General features: G+C 38.4%; 1 protein-coding gene across 2 annotated transcripts; it reads left to right on the top strand.

Annotated features, from left to right (window-relative positions):
- The first annotated feature begins 1017 nt into the window (after window positions 1–1017).
- muc15 (mucin 15, cell surface associated) lies at window positions 1018–15747 on the top strand. 2 transcript variants are annotated; one of them, XM_020711961.2, is made up of 4 exons: window positions 1018–1337; window positions 6650–7459; window positions 11622–11792; window positions 13713–15747. In XM_020711961.2, the coding sequence occupies exons 1-4, from the start codon at window positions 1043–1045 to the stop codon at window positions 13826–13828; spliced, it is 1392 nt and encodes a 463-aa protein (XP_020567620.2). In that variant the 5' UTR covers window positions 1018–1042; the 3' UTR covers window positions 13829–15747. The 2 variants fall into 2 exon arrangements, with proteins under 2 accessions (XP_020567620.2, XP_020567617.1); XM_020711958.2 differs by having other exon boundaries at window positions 1239–1398.
- Window positions 15748–18237: the final 2490 nt, after the last annotated feature.

Genomic DNA, 18237 nt, shown 5'->3' with positions numbered 1-18237 from the left:
TTTGTATAATTTTAACTTCTTTCTGTAATTATAAAAAAAATAATCTGCATTTGCTGGAGAAACGGCACCATTACACCATTAAATATTTATTTGTGGATAGATCTTTTTTGTGCAATATATAAAATCACAAAAAAAAATGCTGCATATCAAACGTCACATCTACTTTCATTCCAGCCATTTAAAAAATAAAATCTTGGTACCCATCACCACTTCTTTGTTGTTATATAGTTTTGCTCAAGTATCAAATACTGGTTGTCTCAGTTTTTTTCATCTATCTTTTTCTTTCCTCTCCATTCAAGAGTCAGACATTTCTATTATTCACGTCCCCGATGAGGCTACATGATCCCATTAGCATCAACCCCTGGCAGATCACAAGGCAGCAGCGACAGCCTGTCTGTGAGCAACCCTGCACAGCAAACACACTAAGCCTCCATTAAAGCTCGTTTATTGCAGTTTAATGCCGCGCTTTAATGCCATCATGACACTGTTTTAAATCGCTAATCCAGCTGTAACAACAAAGTACCTGTCAGTGTGGAGCCACTTTATATTTAAACCAGTTGGCTATCTTTAAATTGATGTTTAAAATGAAATAAACTTTCCTTTTTTGTGAGTTGAATGCTCAAACTGACCTGTGATAAGTTTTGGGTAATGAGTAAACATATTAATGCTTAAGTTTTGAACTGGAACTTTAACTCCTATGTTTAATCATGCTAACACTGCAGCCGCTCCCTGTTCTTAACTCACCAAAGCTCACCGGCCTATTCATCCGTCCTCTTATGTTTTGAAAAGCAGTCCTAGGCTGCATGACTCACTTGATTGAGGAATGAGACAAAAAAAAAAAAAATTCCTGGCTCATTTGACGCACCTGTGAGCTCGCAAAGTCGCACGTCACATGTTGGAGCCTGATTTAGACCACAGACAAAGGCGTGGATGAAACCCGAGCTTGCCAGCCTCCTCTCTGTTGCCATGACGACAGCTGCCATCTCCAGTCCCCCTCTGTGTGAAGAGGCTCAGAGAACTTGTGGCAGAAGACTCCGCCCACATGAGGGGGGGGGGGGTATTCACACATCAAACCTGGCTACACAAAAGTGATATTTGGAAACTGTTTAGAGAGCCAAAGGAATCAGAGGCCGGTCTTGAGTCAAATGATTGTCTTCCATCTCTGCCCTGTGCGGCCTATTTACAGCCCGCAGCTGAGGGCGACGCAGGGCGTGTTGCTATCGCTGGCAGGTGCAGGAGCAGGTTGAGCAGGTTGTTCTCTGAATGCCACGCTGTTGGGCCCTCCTCCCTGCCTCTCTCTCCAGGACGGCTGGTGATTCACTCTTACAAAGTGGCAGGTGAGCGAAAAGATTTGGTTGCCCGTGCACCTGTTCTCATCCGATACAGCCGAAGAATAAGGTAAGGATTCACTCTGGAGGGATTTATTTGACGTGTGAAACAAAAAAAAATGGAGGAGCAGTTTTAAAGGTAGATTTGACGGTCAATAATTGACAAAAGTGGGACATTTGAAACACTAGGCCCACATTTCGTCAAAACTCAGATGATGGGACTCATAGGCTCTGTTGAGGTTGGGGTTTTATGTCATGTATGTGTTAAAACAACCAAAGAAGCAGGGGAGAAAATAGCAAGTGAGTGATGCTTCGAAAGGCATGAATGTCAATTAACCCGCGTGTGTGTCAAAGGCTTTACCAGCATTTCTTTGGGTCTTCGTGGGCCCTTTTGTTTGTGTGAGACCTGATCCGTGTACAGTCAAGGTTGGCAGAGCTGTTGAGGTGATAGCTGTACAGACTCTTGACAGAGCGGCAGAGTGGGAGCCCTTCAAGAGAAGGCCTCTCTGAGCGTGACGGGTAAAAAGTAAACACATCTCTCCGGCTTTTCAAGCTGCTGCCTCTCATCGCCTCCTTTCCAGGACGCAGGCGCTCAAAAATTCTCAAAGCAGCACTATAGGGTGATTTAAAAATAATATGATGGACACGTATAGTGACACTGGTTGGGATTAAACAACCCACATACCAAATGTAGGCGACCGAATCTCACAATAGCAGTGAGATTTTCCCTCTGACGGGTGATCTGAAACATTCCAGAGAAAGATTTATAGCCAGTGCTTTCGCTTTGGTTATTAAGCAGGCATATTTCAACCCTTATGATGTGTCGATTCATACTGAAACGAAAACAATTACTAAGCTTTAGAACAAGTTAGACTTGTTCTACAGTGGAATCGTTTGGATTTTCACATCATGACAGTATACAGTCAATAATACCAGCTAAAAATGTGGAGTTTCACTGTCAAAAGATCAGGGTTGATTTTAAAAAACCCAGAAAGTGACAATGATTGGACAGGAGGAAAAAGTTGGAGAGGGATTTGTGAAAGTGGGTAAAACAAAGTGGGCTTCCTGTACTCCTTTAAGAGTGTCTAATTCCCTTGTTTAGTGCTGAGGATGTGTTCCGTAAATAACCTGTGATGTAGAATTACAGATGTCTGTAAAACCTCTCACTACTTTATACATTTTTCTCAGACAGACATGAACATTTCCACAATTTTCTGTCTTGTTTAAACTCTCAAATTTCAAACCTTTATAGATAAATAAGCCCATTATTGAAGACTGAAAATAAGGATCAGCTGCCAATCAAAGATTTTTGTAATGTTGGCAAGCTGAACGCATCCTGAACAGCAGACCAGTGTTGCCAGATGGTTTTCAAGTCAAAAAGAAATCTAAAAACTGCCAGGCCCCACAAAATACCAACCCAAAAAGTTTATCTAACTACAAAAAAAAAAAAAAAAAAAAAAAAAAAAAAAAACTGACCCCAACCCCGCACAAAGGAGTTCTTGTCCGCAAATCAAAAATCAAAACCTCCCAATCGGGCGGGAAACCGCAGGAGATACGGCACAGAGATTGACTGACAACAGTCAATCAGGGCGCAGGACACAGTGTGCTTTAGAGAAAAAGAGAGAAAAAAGACTGCTACTGCAGTTTGATCGATTTTTCATTTATTTCAACAAGTATTTATTAATTTTCAATTCAAAGTTCAAAAAACACTAAATTAACTTGACCACCACCCATTTCATAAAGCTCACTTCAAAGCATTTAGAGAAGCAAGGCAGATAAAAAATAGAAAATAAAAATTCTGCTTTCACCATTTTTAGGCGTCAAAACTCCTTCTGTTCAACAAGATAAAACTAAACTTACCTGGTTTTAGAATACCTAAAGCCGTTTTTTTTTTTAATTATTCCTAGGGAAAACTTGTTTTTTTCATGCACTCCCACTCCCTTGCCTGGCGGCCTGAACCATTTCTCTAAATGATGAGCACATTTGAACAGTTTGATCCAGTGTTCACACAGCAGGCAGGAGCCGGTGACAACCGAAAGCTTTTCAATTTATTTTTCAAAGAATGAAAAAAAATTAAAAAAAAGGAAAGACACAGAGTTACAAAAAAAAAAACACGCTTGTGGAAACATACGGGCCAGATGAAAGTTTCATACCGTTTTGACAAACACATCATTTGTTTTTTAGCTTAATTGAGACTAGCACCTACCCACAAACCAGGAACTACTTGAAGAGAGAATTTTTTTAAATTAAAAAAAACAAAAACATTTCAAACTATAAATTGATAGGTAGTATAAGTCACAACACCCAAAAAATAACAACAAAAAACAAAATATAATAAATAGAAAAAAATCCTATAGTCGCACTGAAACCCTTGTGCTATCCTAGGCACTTTAACGTTGGGAGTTGGGTCATCTAGACCCACTAGACAGTGCTCTGAACAATTTTTCTTTAATGATTTGTGATCTTTACTGGTGTCCACTGTCTTTCCACCTTCATCCACTTTTGTCATGGTAGGAATAACACGTCAAAGTAAGGGTGGGGTCATCTCAGATAGCACAAGGGTTAAAGAGAAAATACCAGACAAAGAGCAGACATTTGATCTTAAAAGGAAAATCATAATAATAAAATAGAACACAAAATAGATTGTATATCTGTACACTTCTGTAACATATTGATGCTTATTTAGCTTTATGAAACAATGGAGGAATCTAATGTATTACTGCAACATAGCATAAAGAATATGTTAAAAAGTCAACTAGACTCTTCATATCACTTCAAATCGCTAAGTCCGTTGAATTCTTTATCATCTGTGTCACTTTGGAACAATTCGGATGTAAGACTGAGCGACACTTCTTCTTTTGCATTGTGGTCAGTAGCAAATACTTGTAAACACACCTACAGTGCCCTCTAACGGTTATGGCTATTTTTTTATTTTTCTAAATCACATATTAGTCGCATCTGAGTAAAAGTTACAACCCCAGCAAAACAATGCAAAAAACATATTCTTTGAAAAATGTGGTATTGCTTAATAGAGACAATTTAGAGTTTCTAAATACTTGTTATGAAATTAAAGACATATTTACGTTTGCATGTTTAGACCTCAGTTTCTGCAGGCAAAGACATTAAAGGAGGCCTTTCACAATCACTTTAACAAGGAACAAAGCCACCTAAAGCCGCCTCACTCACCACAGTGACTCACAGCAAGCACAAGGGTAGCCTACAGAGAATTGAGGACATTTATCTCCTGGAGCCACGCCAAAGAGAGAACATGTTGCTCAGAGAACATTTGTGTTACTGCCCTCAGTCAGTTAACCGCATGTTTCTTAGGAGGTTTGTGTCGAAACTTTATTAAACTCTGTTACCAAGCGGGAGCGACTTTAAATAAACGAAAAAACCTCCTTATGAGGTATGATGCATTTATTGATCTGACATCCAAAAAGAGAAATTAATTTAAGGTTTCTCTCTTACAGCTAAGCTGTAGCATAAAAATAAAAAAGGAAAAAACAAGGTGTATCATAAGGTGATGCTAAATCTTATCAGAGGGCAAACAGTCAATTCCCTAAAAATGCAAAAAGTGTGTTTAATTTTATTTATGTATATTTTCTTTTATTAATTGTTAAAAGTTGATGTTTGCTCTTCTCCAAACAAGTGGCGTAGAGGCTACAAAAAACATCTTTATGAGAAATGTTATCACAATCCAAAGCAGGTTTTCTTTGGAATTGCAGAGTTTTTTCCTATAATCTGTGTCACACAGCCACTATGTACATTTGACACATTTTTCATGTATGAAATTTTAGTCTTTCATCATACATGTGTGATGTGCGTAATTCATCTGTGCTTCTTGCATTTGTCATTTGTCAATGTGCGCAGATGTTCTTTGAGGGTTTTGGCCGACAAGTCTTTACGTGAATTCGGTTTTAATCTGTTCAAAGTTTTTGTTCGGTGTAGAGCTCTGAGGTTATGCATATTTTGCGAGGTTTATACGCAATTATTATGTAAATCTTACAAAATTGTGTGATTTTTACGAGATGCATTTGCAAATTTGTATACCATTTATGTCTAGTGCATTTTTCACACATGTACCACGATGTATACGTTTTATATCACGCATACGGCGCCCATATCTGTTACGGGGGAGAAGGGAAGTACCCAGGCGCAGAGAGGAGGGGAGCTAGGAGTTCCAGGAAAGATGGAGCTTTAATAAATAAACCAAAAACTACAAAACAAAACCACAGGCAGGCAAAACTCGAAACTCGAAACAAGGACCACACAGGAACTCGGGGAATGACATAATATGGACCAGCACAGGAGGAAGGGAAAGACAAGACTTAAATACATACAAGGCAACAAGACACAGGTGGAAACACTCTGGACTGATGGGGAAAGGTAAAACTCGAAATAACAACAAAACAGGAAATACTACAAAATAAAACACGAAGTAACTCAAACCTATACAGAAAAACAAGGAACCAAACACAAAGGCAAAGAAACTGAAAACTGTTACAATATCACATTCAAGTTATGTAAGTGACCCACAAATGACTATGGAATTGCATATAAACAGCGCAATAACCATTTATGTTCGACGTTGATTTGCATGTTTTCCCATAAAGACCACAACTTTTCTTATTTTTTTTACACGTATATTCGCACATGACCAATTATCATCCGTGCAATATGCGCAAAATATGTGTAGTGGTTGTGTGACATGGCCTGTAAGAGACAATATCTGTCATGTGTGGTATTCAAACCCCCAAGCATTTTACCAACAGTATCAGAGTTTGAGTGGTGTTAAAATACGGTGGTCCCTCGCCATAACACAGTTCCCCTTTCGCAGTCGCGCTGTTTGGGAGATTTCTTTTAATGGAATTTTTTACGCTTTTTTATTTTACAGTGTACTGTTCTGTGTCCTGATTGGCTGTTGACCTTGTCACTCAATATCCTCCGTGTTGTATCACATGTAAAAAAGTAAATTCAGTTCACTTAATGTACAAAAATCTTTGATCGCGATCAGTACTTTGTTTTATTGTTCTATAAAGTATAAACAAGAGAGAAAGGTGTTAAAAGGTTCATGTCTGTCTGAGAAAAGTGTAGAAAGTGTGTAGTGTATAGCCTTATTGGTTGCTATTTTATAGAAGACACTCTATATATCCAGTAATGAAGTTTTTACCATTGCTCTCATGTTCGTTTTGGTTGTACATTGTACATTTATTTTTTGTGGTTTTTGCACAGATATGAACACAAACAAGTTGCACTACAGTAAAAGAGATTGTTCTGCTATGATGAAAGTCAGTATTTTCTCTTTTTTCCTTCTGCTTCAGATCGAGACAAAGACAAAATGCAATCTTTAAAAATCGTGGCGGGTCTACTTCTGTTTGCCCAAGCGTTTCACCCGGCACTGTTTCAAGACTCGACGGACTCTCCTGGACGCACGATTGACCCAAGCTGGCTCCGTGATCAAAAACTGAATCCTCTTGTTACAAAAGAGAATGACTATGATCAGGGGACTGAGATACCAGATTTAAACAACGATTTTAGTAGTGGGGTACCATCTGGCTCTTTGGCCGTGAGTAATGAAGAGGAGGAAAATCTGGCAAGACAGATCAGGAATGACACAGAATTACCAAATGAGCAAAGTAACAAAACAGTTAGCCTACAACTAGAATTTGATAATGATACAAGTGTGGAACCAGAATTTTCCGATGCCAACATCTCTAACTCAAGCCAAACCAACAGCACTCAGCCTACAGATGTACTTAATGCAACAGCAAATCCGGAGAACGCAACCCGAGCTGGAGATTTCTCAAACAGCACTAAGATACAGTCAACAACTTCTGCTCCGGAGAACAACACAACTGCCCCAGACGTGAACAAAGGGCTAAGAAACAGCACTGGTAGCAATACCACAGTCCAATCCACAACTGCACCAAACCCACAAAACAGCACTGGAACAAACAGCAAAACTGCAGTGACCACAGCAGCACAGGAGACGGACAGAATTTCCACTGCTTCGCCTTTTACAACGGTGCAGCTATTTGAGAACCCCGAGAGGAGCACAGAGAGTTCATCAACGGCTGCTCCCAACACAGTGGAGAAGACCAACAGGACATTTGCGGGGGGCTCAGGAAGAGGTACTTCTGCAACTTTTCATACACAGTTTTGACCCCATTTACGTATGGTCAGTTTGAGGACGTTCCTAAATTTAAGAGAATTCCAGTAAAAAATAAGGGACGGTTTAAAAGCCGTGTCACACAGCCACTTTTCATGCATGTACCACGGATGTATAACTTTTAGATCGCGTATACAGTGCACATGTCACATTCAAATTACGTAATTGATTGAACTAATGAATTGCATCTATTCTTAGATATAATAATAATAATCACACACGGTTAATGTTATACCTTGATTTTCGTGTTCTTTGCGTGGTTTATTCGTATTCTTTCGTGGTTTTAACGTGGTACATTTGTAATCCATCTGTGAAAATTTCATGTAAAGACCACCACTTTCCTCACTTTTCCCACATATATTCACGTATGACCAATTTTGATTCGAGCAATATGCCCAAAATGTAGGTATTGGGTGTGTGACACGGCCTTAAATCATAAATCAAGAATAACGTCCCCACTCATGACCAGCTCTATCTCTCTTCCTTTATTCTGTCCTTTCCCTGTACCACATTTAGTGGCGCCCATTTTCCCACTGGTCCCGGACAAATGTCCACTCTTTCCAATGTAAAGGTTAGATTAGGTTTCAGGTTCTGCCGTTGTGGCCACTGTGAGTGAAGGGATGTATTACATCAACCCTTTCAGCTACACAAAGAAAACCCTGTTTTAGCAGTGAAAAAGACCCGAAACAGATGACAAGAGACAGAGGCCCGCACTGCTTCCGAAGGGGCGTGAGACTCGTTTCTGGTGTCGACCTGAAAGATAGGAGATTGGAGTGAAAAAAGCTGTTTGCCACAGACACTTGTTCAAATCAATCTGCAATTCAATATTTTCCATCTAGCTCAGAGAAAAGTGTCTTCCTTTTGCAGAATGAATTTGGGAAAGCTCAGTCACAGCAAAATAGCCTACAGAGGGCTGGCACACGCTCAGTATTAAACTAAAACTCACATCACATGGACAGATTTGACAGCAGGACATAACGCTAATAGATGATGGCAATAAGCAGCAGGAAAACGGCTGTGAAACTGTGCGCAGCCTACAAGGAAATGGAGTTTTGCTGTGACAGGGCCAGTGTGTTCAGCACAGAGACACTGCTGTGTGCAGACAAACAAGCCAATACATATCAGCTCACAATCCTACTTCATTTTGTATGACCAAATTAATACAAATGTTCTCTCAACTTAGGCGCTTGACTGCACTCAGAGAATTAGGCCAAACTAGTTTCTTTGTTCAGTTTTTAACAGTACTGCTACTTTCATTGCATTTTAGCTAATCGTTTTAGCTATCAGATGTTGATGAAACCTAAATTTGTTAAATATCACCGAAATATCAACTCTAAAAGTCCACACAACCTCACTCTATCTTAGTGAGGTTAATAAAGTGTTAAACTAATTTTATCTTGGTACTATGCTAACTTACTACAAATGTAAGGATAATATTAGCTGTTGTGCTAGCAATACCTAGTTTGATAATATATATTTTTTTGATTTTACAAATTCAGTCAGAAGCTGAATGTTATGATTCTCTTCCAAAACGTGTTCATATCTTGCATTAGTGCTTATATACTAAAAAATATGATCACATTATTAAATAGCATCTAAAGTTGTTGATAAAGATGCTGAAAATGTTCAAAGATTACATTTCATTTCCATTAACGTCAAAACATAAAACATATGAAATCTTATAGCTGACTGAGCCAAGAGATTTCAGCCCCTCAAAACCTTCATCTTTACATGAAGTTGCATTAATTCTCCTTAGAATGCTTAGGTAATATGTTCAGGTGGATATAGTTTCAATGAAAACTACCGTATTTTCCGTATTAGAAGGCACAGCATCAATAAATTGTCTGTTTTTGAACTTTTGCCATATATAAGGTGCACCAAACTACAAGGCATATTAAGTGAGACAAAACAGTCAGAGATAAATTTGTCTCTCAGTCAGAATTCAGTAACTGGGTTCACAGTAACTCTAACTCTTGTTTATAACACGCTACATGTAAGCCATGTCAGCGTATTTACTATACCTGTAACTCCCAACCTTGTTAGCTTAACATAAAAAAAAACACAGTTCGACACTATTAAGCATATAAGAAATTTGCAGAATACCCAACCTGGTTTGCAACTCAGTAACCAGGATGAATCCGTATAAGAGGCGCTCCAGATTCAAAGGCACACTGACGTTTCATTGAAAAGGCTTTTAAGTTCACCTACTAGTGTGAAAAAAACACAGTAAGTTTAAAAAATTTGTTGTAGCAAAACTTGACTTTATTTTAAGTAAAGGATAATGTCTGATGAAGTGTCTATTGTCAGAAATAAACAGATGACACTAAAGTCTGAACTGACTGGCGCGAAGCAGAGGACAGTTGCTTTCCCCTCGTCCGTTATTTTCTGACAACGCACACCTTGAAGGTCATTATCCCACTTATACCATGGTCAATTACAAAATGAATAAACATCCAATACAATTTTAATACTTGACTCTTGCTATTTTTTCGGTTTAAATTGCTTTTTCACGAAAAGTGGACTATTTGATACGTCGTGCGGCGCGTTGTCATCGTAATGGCTACAGAGCCGAGACTGACTGCTATGTATATAATGATTGCCACAATAGGTTCAATAAAACATCAGTTCAGAGAGAAAGTTCACCTTTCATGACTTGTTTTTGTCCAGATGATGACGCAAAAGTTTGTTTCAGAGAAACAAAGTCTGAAGTCTAATTCATTTCCTCCTCGTGTCTTTTTTCCTCCTTCGTAAATTCTCTACTCTCCTTTTCTGCTTCATCCAAATTAACTACACAGATCAATGAAAAACATAAAATCACTCTTCTGTTCTACTGTTTTGCTATGTGATATTCTGTGGAATATAACATGACAACCTATGTTTGTTTTTTTTTATTTAAAAAATATTAATAATCGAAATGCCATTAGGCGTTTAGGCCAGCGCAGCGATGTAGAACATTTGGGCTATGTGACCGGAAGGTGTGGGATATCACTTTTAAATCCAGACCAAGAAACAAAATTGCAATAATCTCTGTCTTGTAGTTGACCACGTTAATGTGTCTCAGAATGCTACAAGAAACGCTCAAACAATTACTATTCAGGTTTTAATTGACATTAAAATTTTTTTGGCTGTGCCATTACCTCATAATTTACAGACCAGGACTAAAAGATCCTTCATTTCTGCTGATTTTTATCTGGTTTTATGTTTTTTTTAGCCAACTTTTTAAATATCAATAAAAATATATATATCTTTACATTTTTACGGACTCTTGAGCAGAAATTAAGAAATATTGTATGTAATATACTTATGTCCTATGAGTCATTGTAAAAGTAAATAAAAACTGGGATAACTAGTGGGATCTCATAAATGTCATTCAAACTATAAAAAAAATAAATAAAAAAAAGCAATATGCAATGAGATTATTCCACTCATTCTTTATCATATAATGTGATCGCAAAAGTAAAATGCAGAGTATCTGTAGGCCCACTTTCCCCTTAGGTCACGGCCAAATTGATCCAACCAAGTGGATAAATTGAGCCATTTATAAAGAACTGAATTATTTATGTGCATGTTCAATTGAAAAAATGTTGCATTTCTGTGTCTTTAAGGAGGACAACCCTGTGACTTTCCTACACATTTATCATCCACTTGTCTTCAAAAGGGAAATAAAACACCAGGGAACTTGAGAAACTCAAAACCATAAACTCTGTTTGTTATTAAAACTCAATTAGACACTTCTTATACTTTTCTTGATTTTATGTAATTAGCTCTGCAGCAGTTACATGTGTAGAATTACTACATCCAATTGATCCGCAGAGACGTTGAATCAGCTATGCTGCTTAATTAGTATTCAGTCATGGTTTCCGTTATTTAGATGATGAACACAGCATGCCACCTTAAAATATTTAAATGTATTCAAGAAATTATCGCGCCTCTGGCATGTTAATTGCATTAATTATTACAGAGTAAATTCTACAATTCTGACTAATTAAGATGTGTATCTATGGGTTTGCTCACATTTTCGCTCAAAAACTCTGCGACATTTAGCCCTAAAAGATGACAGATAAAAGTAAATTTGCTGTTGACAAATTATCTCTAACCCACCCTATCTCATTTCTCTACTGAAGGTTTGGAATTAGACCCCTATAGGAGTAGGAGGAGTGTGGCGTGGCTTGCTGTGCTGGGGACGGTGGCAGCTGTGGCTGTTGTGGGATTCGTTGCGTACAGCATCATGAAGAAGCGACAACAAAAAGCTTTCTCCCACAGGAAGCTGGTTGAAGAGTTCCCCTCAGAACCAGGTAGGTGCTGATGTCTCCGACAAACTGCAAAGGTGCTGTTTTGTTTGGTTTTATGTGGTCTGACAAAGATCTCTGATGGAAAGTAACTCTTTTTTTTAATAGCCCGGTTATTGCTTTATACAGACACTCATCTATTTTTAATCACAACTTCACTGCAACATATGAGACAAAACAGACAAGGGCCTGTTAATCAGCGATCTTTAGATCTGTTGGTAGATTTTGTGGCCTCAAGTCTTTATTGTACCTTGCTGCTGGCTACAGTTCAATAACTCATCCCTGTTTCATAAGCTAACCTTCTTATAATTAGGCAATCAAGCTACACTTGATCGGATCATAAAATATGATCGCTCAAATTATCCCATTTTTGTCCTGAACATTCAGGAAAATTATGTTTTATTGTTCAGAGTTCTCTTGTAGTATCATGTACTTAACCTTTTGTTAATTTACAGTCAAATTCAAAGCATCTGCACAAACTAAATCTTCATCTTTTTTTATCTACCACATAAACAAACACATCCAAATATGGAGAGTTGTAAACAGAAAGAAAAAAATATTTTGTCAGAAGTTCGTTAGGTTTGCAAGGTGAACAGTTCATCACTTTGAATTGTTACTGTTTATCTTGGTTCTGCTGGTAATGACGTGGAACAGTAGATACAAAAACATTAACTGTTTTTTTTTACACACTATAAAGCACACTTACAAGTCTGAATTCTTTTCAAAAAATGAGAGTGCGCCTTAGAATCAGGACTCATTTTACTGCAAACAAGGTTGAGAGTTTTTGTGGTCTCAGATTGTTTTTTTTCTTTCACGTTATTAACAAGGTTATGAGTTAGTTAGTCACAGTAATGTTTGTTTTAGCAGTATCAGTCTGTTTTCTTCAACACATTGATAACAAGGCTGGGAGTTAACAGATATTGTAAATATGCTAATGGTGAAAGTGCTTCTTACATTGCTAACGTGTAGCATGTCGCAAAGAAGCTCCAGAATTACTGTGAACGCTGTTAATAAAGTCTGAATGACGAATGGACTTATCTTTGACACTTCGAATGTGCCTTATATTTTTGTATGTCTGTATATATATCTATATAGACATATGTAGAGGACCTGAGCTTGGGTAAGAAACCACCTGCAGAAAGGTGAGAGGGGCGTTTTGTTTTAAGTTTTTTAACCAAAATATATATGATATAAATTAAAAAACAGACCATTCATCGACAGTGTGCCACTAACCTTGTAGTGCAGAAAATACGGTATTTAGTAGCAAATGAATACAAGACCCTTGAACATATAAAGAATTTATAAAGTGAAAAAAAACAACATTTACCCCTTGTGGAAACATACAGACATTTGACTGAAATTTTTACTGAATTAAAATCATAAAGTCAACTTTTTCTCCAGTTGATTTCAAAATATTGTTGCAGACTTTATAGGAAATACAAAAAAAACACATCTTCTTTTTAGAAAACACTTAATTTGTTCGGTTTACTATGTGATTTACGAGATAAAATCTCGTAATTTTACTTTTTTTTTTTGGTGGCTCTAATTTTTTTTTTTTTTTTTGGTGGCCCTAATACTTCGTCGTACTAGAGCAGACTTTGACGTTAACTTTTTTTCTCTTGTGTTCCATTTGGAATCAGAACTTAAATCATCATCATACTTAAAATGATCATCCTGTAAAAACAGATTATTTTTATAATAAGTTCTTCTTTATTTTATTTATAGCTTTGCACCCTTTTCTGATTAACTTAACATTCAAAACTTCCCAAGTGCAGCATAAAGGGCTGACGGGAGCAAAAAACAACAAAAAACATTTTAATGGTTTCTCATTTACATATATATATAAATGTATATCTTGACATTTTCACATTTCTTTAACAGCTGAACAGTGGCAGTGACTTTTCGCATTTGTTTTCTTCTTCCCAGTTCTTAGATTAGACAATGGGGACCCTTTGGACCTGCGCCGTGGTGGTCCCGCCTATTACAACTCAGGACTTCAAGGGGACGAAATCCAAATGACCAACATCCCATCACGCCGCTAAAAAGCCTCAAGATCAAAGTTATAAACTTTTTTTTTTTTTGGAAGAAAGGGCACCATTGGTAACCACAATCGGACGGAACGTGGAGTTTTGTAAATAGGACTGTCTTCACAGGAACGTTTGGGAAAGGGGACCGGGGTCTGCTGTTAATGATCACAAAGATGCTTCACATACACACAGATTATGCAATGAATTTGTGAGATTTAGTGTGATAAAGAAATGGACTGCTTATGGATATCTGAGGAACAGGCAACGTAATTGTTTGGCTTATTTATTTCGCCAAAGGGAATCAAATTACTTTTTTTTTGTTTTCAGATGAAGGAAATTATATTCAGATTTTTTATACATGCATACATATTTTTTCTTAAATGTGACGCTCCTTTTGAGGGTAGAAGTAGAAACACTAATAGATAGGCAAAGCAAATCAAATGAAAAGCGGCTTTTGCTGATGGACACACATGAATTATAGGAGAAATGCCAGTGTCCCGCTGCGTGAGAACAGATGACACAGCTGGTCCACTGAGGCATTCCAGAAAATTCAGAAGGCACGGGGAACAATAACATCATCCATATCAGCAATCACCTGCTGTTACAGCATGAGGCAGGCAATAACAAGTCAAATTTAAATCACGCTTTGAGATGTTCCAGAACTGGCAGTCACATCCAGAGCCGCGAATTGAGCCGTCAAAACAGAGGACTACCACCTCCCCGCACACACTCGGAACGCCTTTTTTGTCATTCATAGAGCCCAGTATTAGTATTCTACCAAGGACTTGTGCCTTAGCATTACTTAGCCTACAATAATCAGAATGGATTGCTCAGGTCTTCTGACCTCCACCTGTCCAAGCATGGATTTGAAGTGGTCGTAGCCACATGTGCACCTTAAAATAGCATGAAATTTTTCCCTGCAAAAAGTCAGGGTCATTCTTTTTCTTTTGGTTTGTTAAATTAGCCTTAACCTCTACAAATCCTGGGAGAGAAACTTTTGCTCTATGATGTATTAGCAGGGCTTAAATCTTTGACCTATGCACCTCATGCTTTTTAAGATCTAAGTGTCCTCATTTTTTCTTGCCTTCCGGTTTCACATTAAAGAACCACTCTGATCGTTATTTGATCTAATTTCAAAGCGTTCTCAGTGGTCTTTTTATGATGATTATGCAGTTTTTAGCCAAAATCAAATGTCATTTTCCAGGAAATAGTTTGTGCAAAGACAATATTGGAGCTACTCAGCTGTACAGCTTTGAGCCAGCAGCCAGCTCAGATGAGTACAACACAGATGTTAATGGATCTATTCGTGTACAAGTGGATGCATCATAGTGCAGTGGAATAGGGAGATTGTAGCTTGTAATTAACGACTACAATCTTTTTCAAACTGCATTTTTTCGTCTGCTGCTGATTCACAACGGTTTGAATAAAGAAATACACTGAAATTCAGTTTTATTTTCTGAATAAATGTCCTCCATTATGAGAAAAATGCTTCAAGATCATGTTAAAAACACCAAGATTTTTGTCTCATTTTCATCCGAGTTGGTCTTTAAATATGCCTTTATTTTTAATTGTATATTTAAAAAGATCTGTTAGTTTGCTCTGTCTTCTCAATCATTACCAGAGTGAAGCCTATAGTCCATCAATAGGGGCTGTGATCATAATTGATACTGTATGTGCCTCTGTGCTGCCTAACAGCAAGTCAGAAATGTTTTTTTTTTTTTTTTGTGGCGCAGTTCAATGCAGCGGGCGTTTCAGCGCCGCTTCTTTCTGTGCTCTAATTTCTGACATCAATCAGTGATGTGCATCACCGCCCTAAAGAATGACTGCAATTACTGCTGCAATAATAGAACACATTGATAATTGGAGACTTCAACACCTTTGCTTGTAAGATAAAACAAATCTGATGATGCCTTAATAAAACCCTGGAAAATGTTTGTGTGTGTTTGTGTGTGTGTGTGTATGTTGCAAATCTGTAAAAACTCTTAAATGTTCATTTCAGATCCCCTAGCAGTATAGGTTTTCATTTCTCAAACACATAAATGTAGGAAGAACCACACATTTACTGTCAGGAATGCATTTTAGAATCCTAGAGAATTTATGTCCTTAATTTGATCACACTAAATTGATTTAATTAGTCATAACAAGTTTTTCAGTGATTTTCTGGAGTGCTCAAATCTATTAACTAATGCCAAGCCCTTTTGGTGAGAAATGTAATATTTCCTTGGGGAATGTTGGCAGGTTAATTCACACTTTGAGCAGAGGCAAATTAATTGAAATGAAATTAAACGATTGTTATCCCAACTGAAGCCTTGTCCAGCTTTTACTGGCTCTGATTTCACTCATTTTCTTCAAGCTAATTGCTGGAAAGCAGTCTAACCTACAAGCAATCCCTGTGTAAAAACACACACGTCTCTGCCTGTGATGAGCCTCTGCAACACTTTTAACAGTCAGCACTTCTTTAAACAGAGTGCCTAGGATTTTTAATAAATTCTACATTTTGAAGAAGTTGTCGATGGCATCCAAGCAGACATATTTATATGGTTTATTTCTTTTTTGAACCAAAACTAAGCATTTGGACCACACCTGCTTCCATGGCTAATGCCTTTGTCACATTCACCCCTATGGAAGGCAGGGCTCCAGACTAACTTTTTTCACTAGGAGCACAGTGGCCCCTAACTGAAAATTTTAGGGGCACAACCAGAAAATTTAGGGGCGCATACCGTAAATCAACATTCTAACCAAATCTACTAATTTCCACTGTATTACTAATAAATGCTTTAATAATAGATGCAGAAATTACAATGTGCTGTTTCAAATTCAGTGTCACATTTTATTCTGCACTTTTGAAGATGCAACAAGAAGGTAAACTGACATCACCATCGCTGTCATGACAGTACAAATAAGTAAAGAAAACGGATGGAAATGTATCTTTGTGACACCAAATAGGTGCAGCCAAGATGCACAACAAGTGTGTTTGAGATCACCCAGGTGAACTCAACGCTGCGCAGATCACCTGGTGTGTGACATATATTTTTGTTTTTGCTCCAACATCAACTGTCAATCATCACAAAAATATCGCGAGAAAGGGGTGGGAGCAAGGGGCAAACCTACCCGGACACAGCTGGAAACTGAACTGACTGAAAGCTGCCCTACAGACTACAAAACAATGCATTATGGGACATGTGTCCTGATGGTTTTTGTAGTGGAGTGATTAATTAAAATAATTTAAAATACCAATTCATTAAAAAAGGCTACATACATTACAAGACATTAAAATAATCATAAAATATATAATAACACAGATCATACTAAGGGGGAGAAGAATATTAAAACTAAATTGAATGTTAAGGACAACTCCATTTTCCTGTTCTCCTCCAGTCTTGCTGCAGATTCGCTTTCATCTCACAGCCCCCCTGCCTGGTGTCCCCAACGATCCAGGCGAGGTGCTGGTTCATCTCAAACACGTCTATCGTTGTATTTTCCCCACGTATTTTCAGTGTGTCTAAAACTAATGTTGTTTGTACTCGAGCGTGTTTAAAGTTCAAGCCCCGTTAGCTGTCACGCATGTAGGTGTGGGACATTTATTCTCCTCAGCTGACCCGACTCCCGCGGGAGCGGTGTGCTGCCGTGCATAACCGTTTGATGTGCCGCCGTAACCGTAACCAAAACCTAAACCTTTGTCCGGTTCTGTGCGGCCCAGAGAAAAGTTCAGCACGGACTGCATGTATTTGGAAAATTACGAGCAAATAAATAAGTTCTAAAGGAAAGTAAGGAACTCCTTAATGTGGTCCGGGGAGGGATGGGGCGGTCAGGTATCCTGCTTTCAAACCCTGTCATTGTCACGCCCCCAAGAGTCATATACCCCACTGTGATTGGTTGGTCAGCTTCGCGCACGACAATGAAAAAGTGTCATTCATACAAACTGGCGGGCTGCAGTAACATTAAACCTTCATATTAAGGCGGGGACCGCAAAATATCATCTTGGGGGCCGCAAATAGCCCGCGGGCCGCGAGTTTGAGACCCCTGCTGTACACTCTGCACTGGTACACTAGCCGCAGGTCGGAAGAATGAATCAATAGTTCGCTTGCTCATAGCTCAGACGCACATTTCAGGTTGTGATGATATTTGTCTCCGTTTCCTTCCCACAGATGTTTACGCGCGGTCAATTATCTCTAGGCCCCTCCCCCTACACGCATTTTAGCCACTCACAGTGGCTTTCCCTATTCTTCTCACACGCAGTGGCCGCCTCACACACAGGCATCACGCGAGAGTGTACGTGCTCGCGTTTCACGAGTATGTGCGCGAGTGTGTGTGTCTGCCTGCGTGCGTGTGCGCTCGCCTCTCATTGATTATTTCATTGATCATTGACGTGCCCCTTCCAAGTTTAATGTATAAAAAAATACGTAGGGTGGGGGAGGCAAATT

The sequence above is a fragment of the Oryzias latipes genome, chromosome 3, assembly GCF_002234675.1.
Source record: "Oryzias latipes chromosome 3, ASM223467v1".
Taxonomy (NCBI): Eukaryota; Metazoa; Chordata; class Actinopteri; order Beloniformes; family Adrianichthyidae; genus Oryzias; species Oryzias latipes.
Note: the sequence above shows the minus strand (reverse complement) of the source record. Positions and strands in the feature narration are given on the sequence as shown.

Bases quoted from the DNA above. Each gene is read 5' to 3' on its own strand.
- muc15 (XM_020711961.2), top strand. From the start codon at position 1,043: ATGAGGGGGGGGGGGGTATTCACACATCAAACCTGGCTACACAAAAGT. The intron at 1,338-6,649 runs GTGAGCGAAAAG...CTTCTGCTTCAG, and splicing joins TCACTCTTACAAAGTGGCAG to ATCGAGACAAAGACAAAATG. The intron at 7,460-11,621 runs GTACTTCTGCAA...TCTCTACTGAAG, and splicing joins TGCGGGGGGCTCAGGAAGAG to GTTTGGAATTAGACCCCTAT.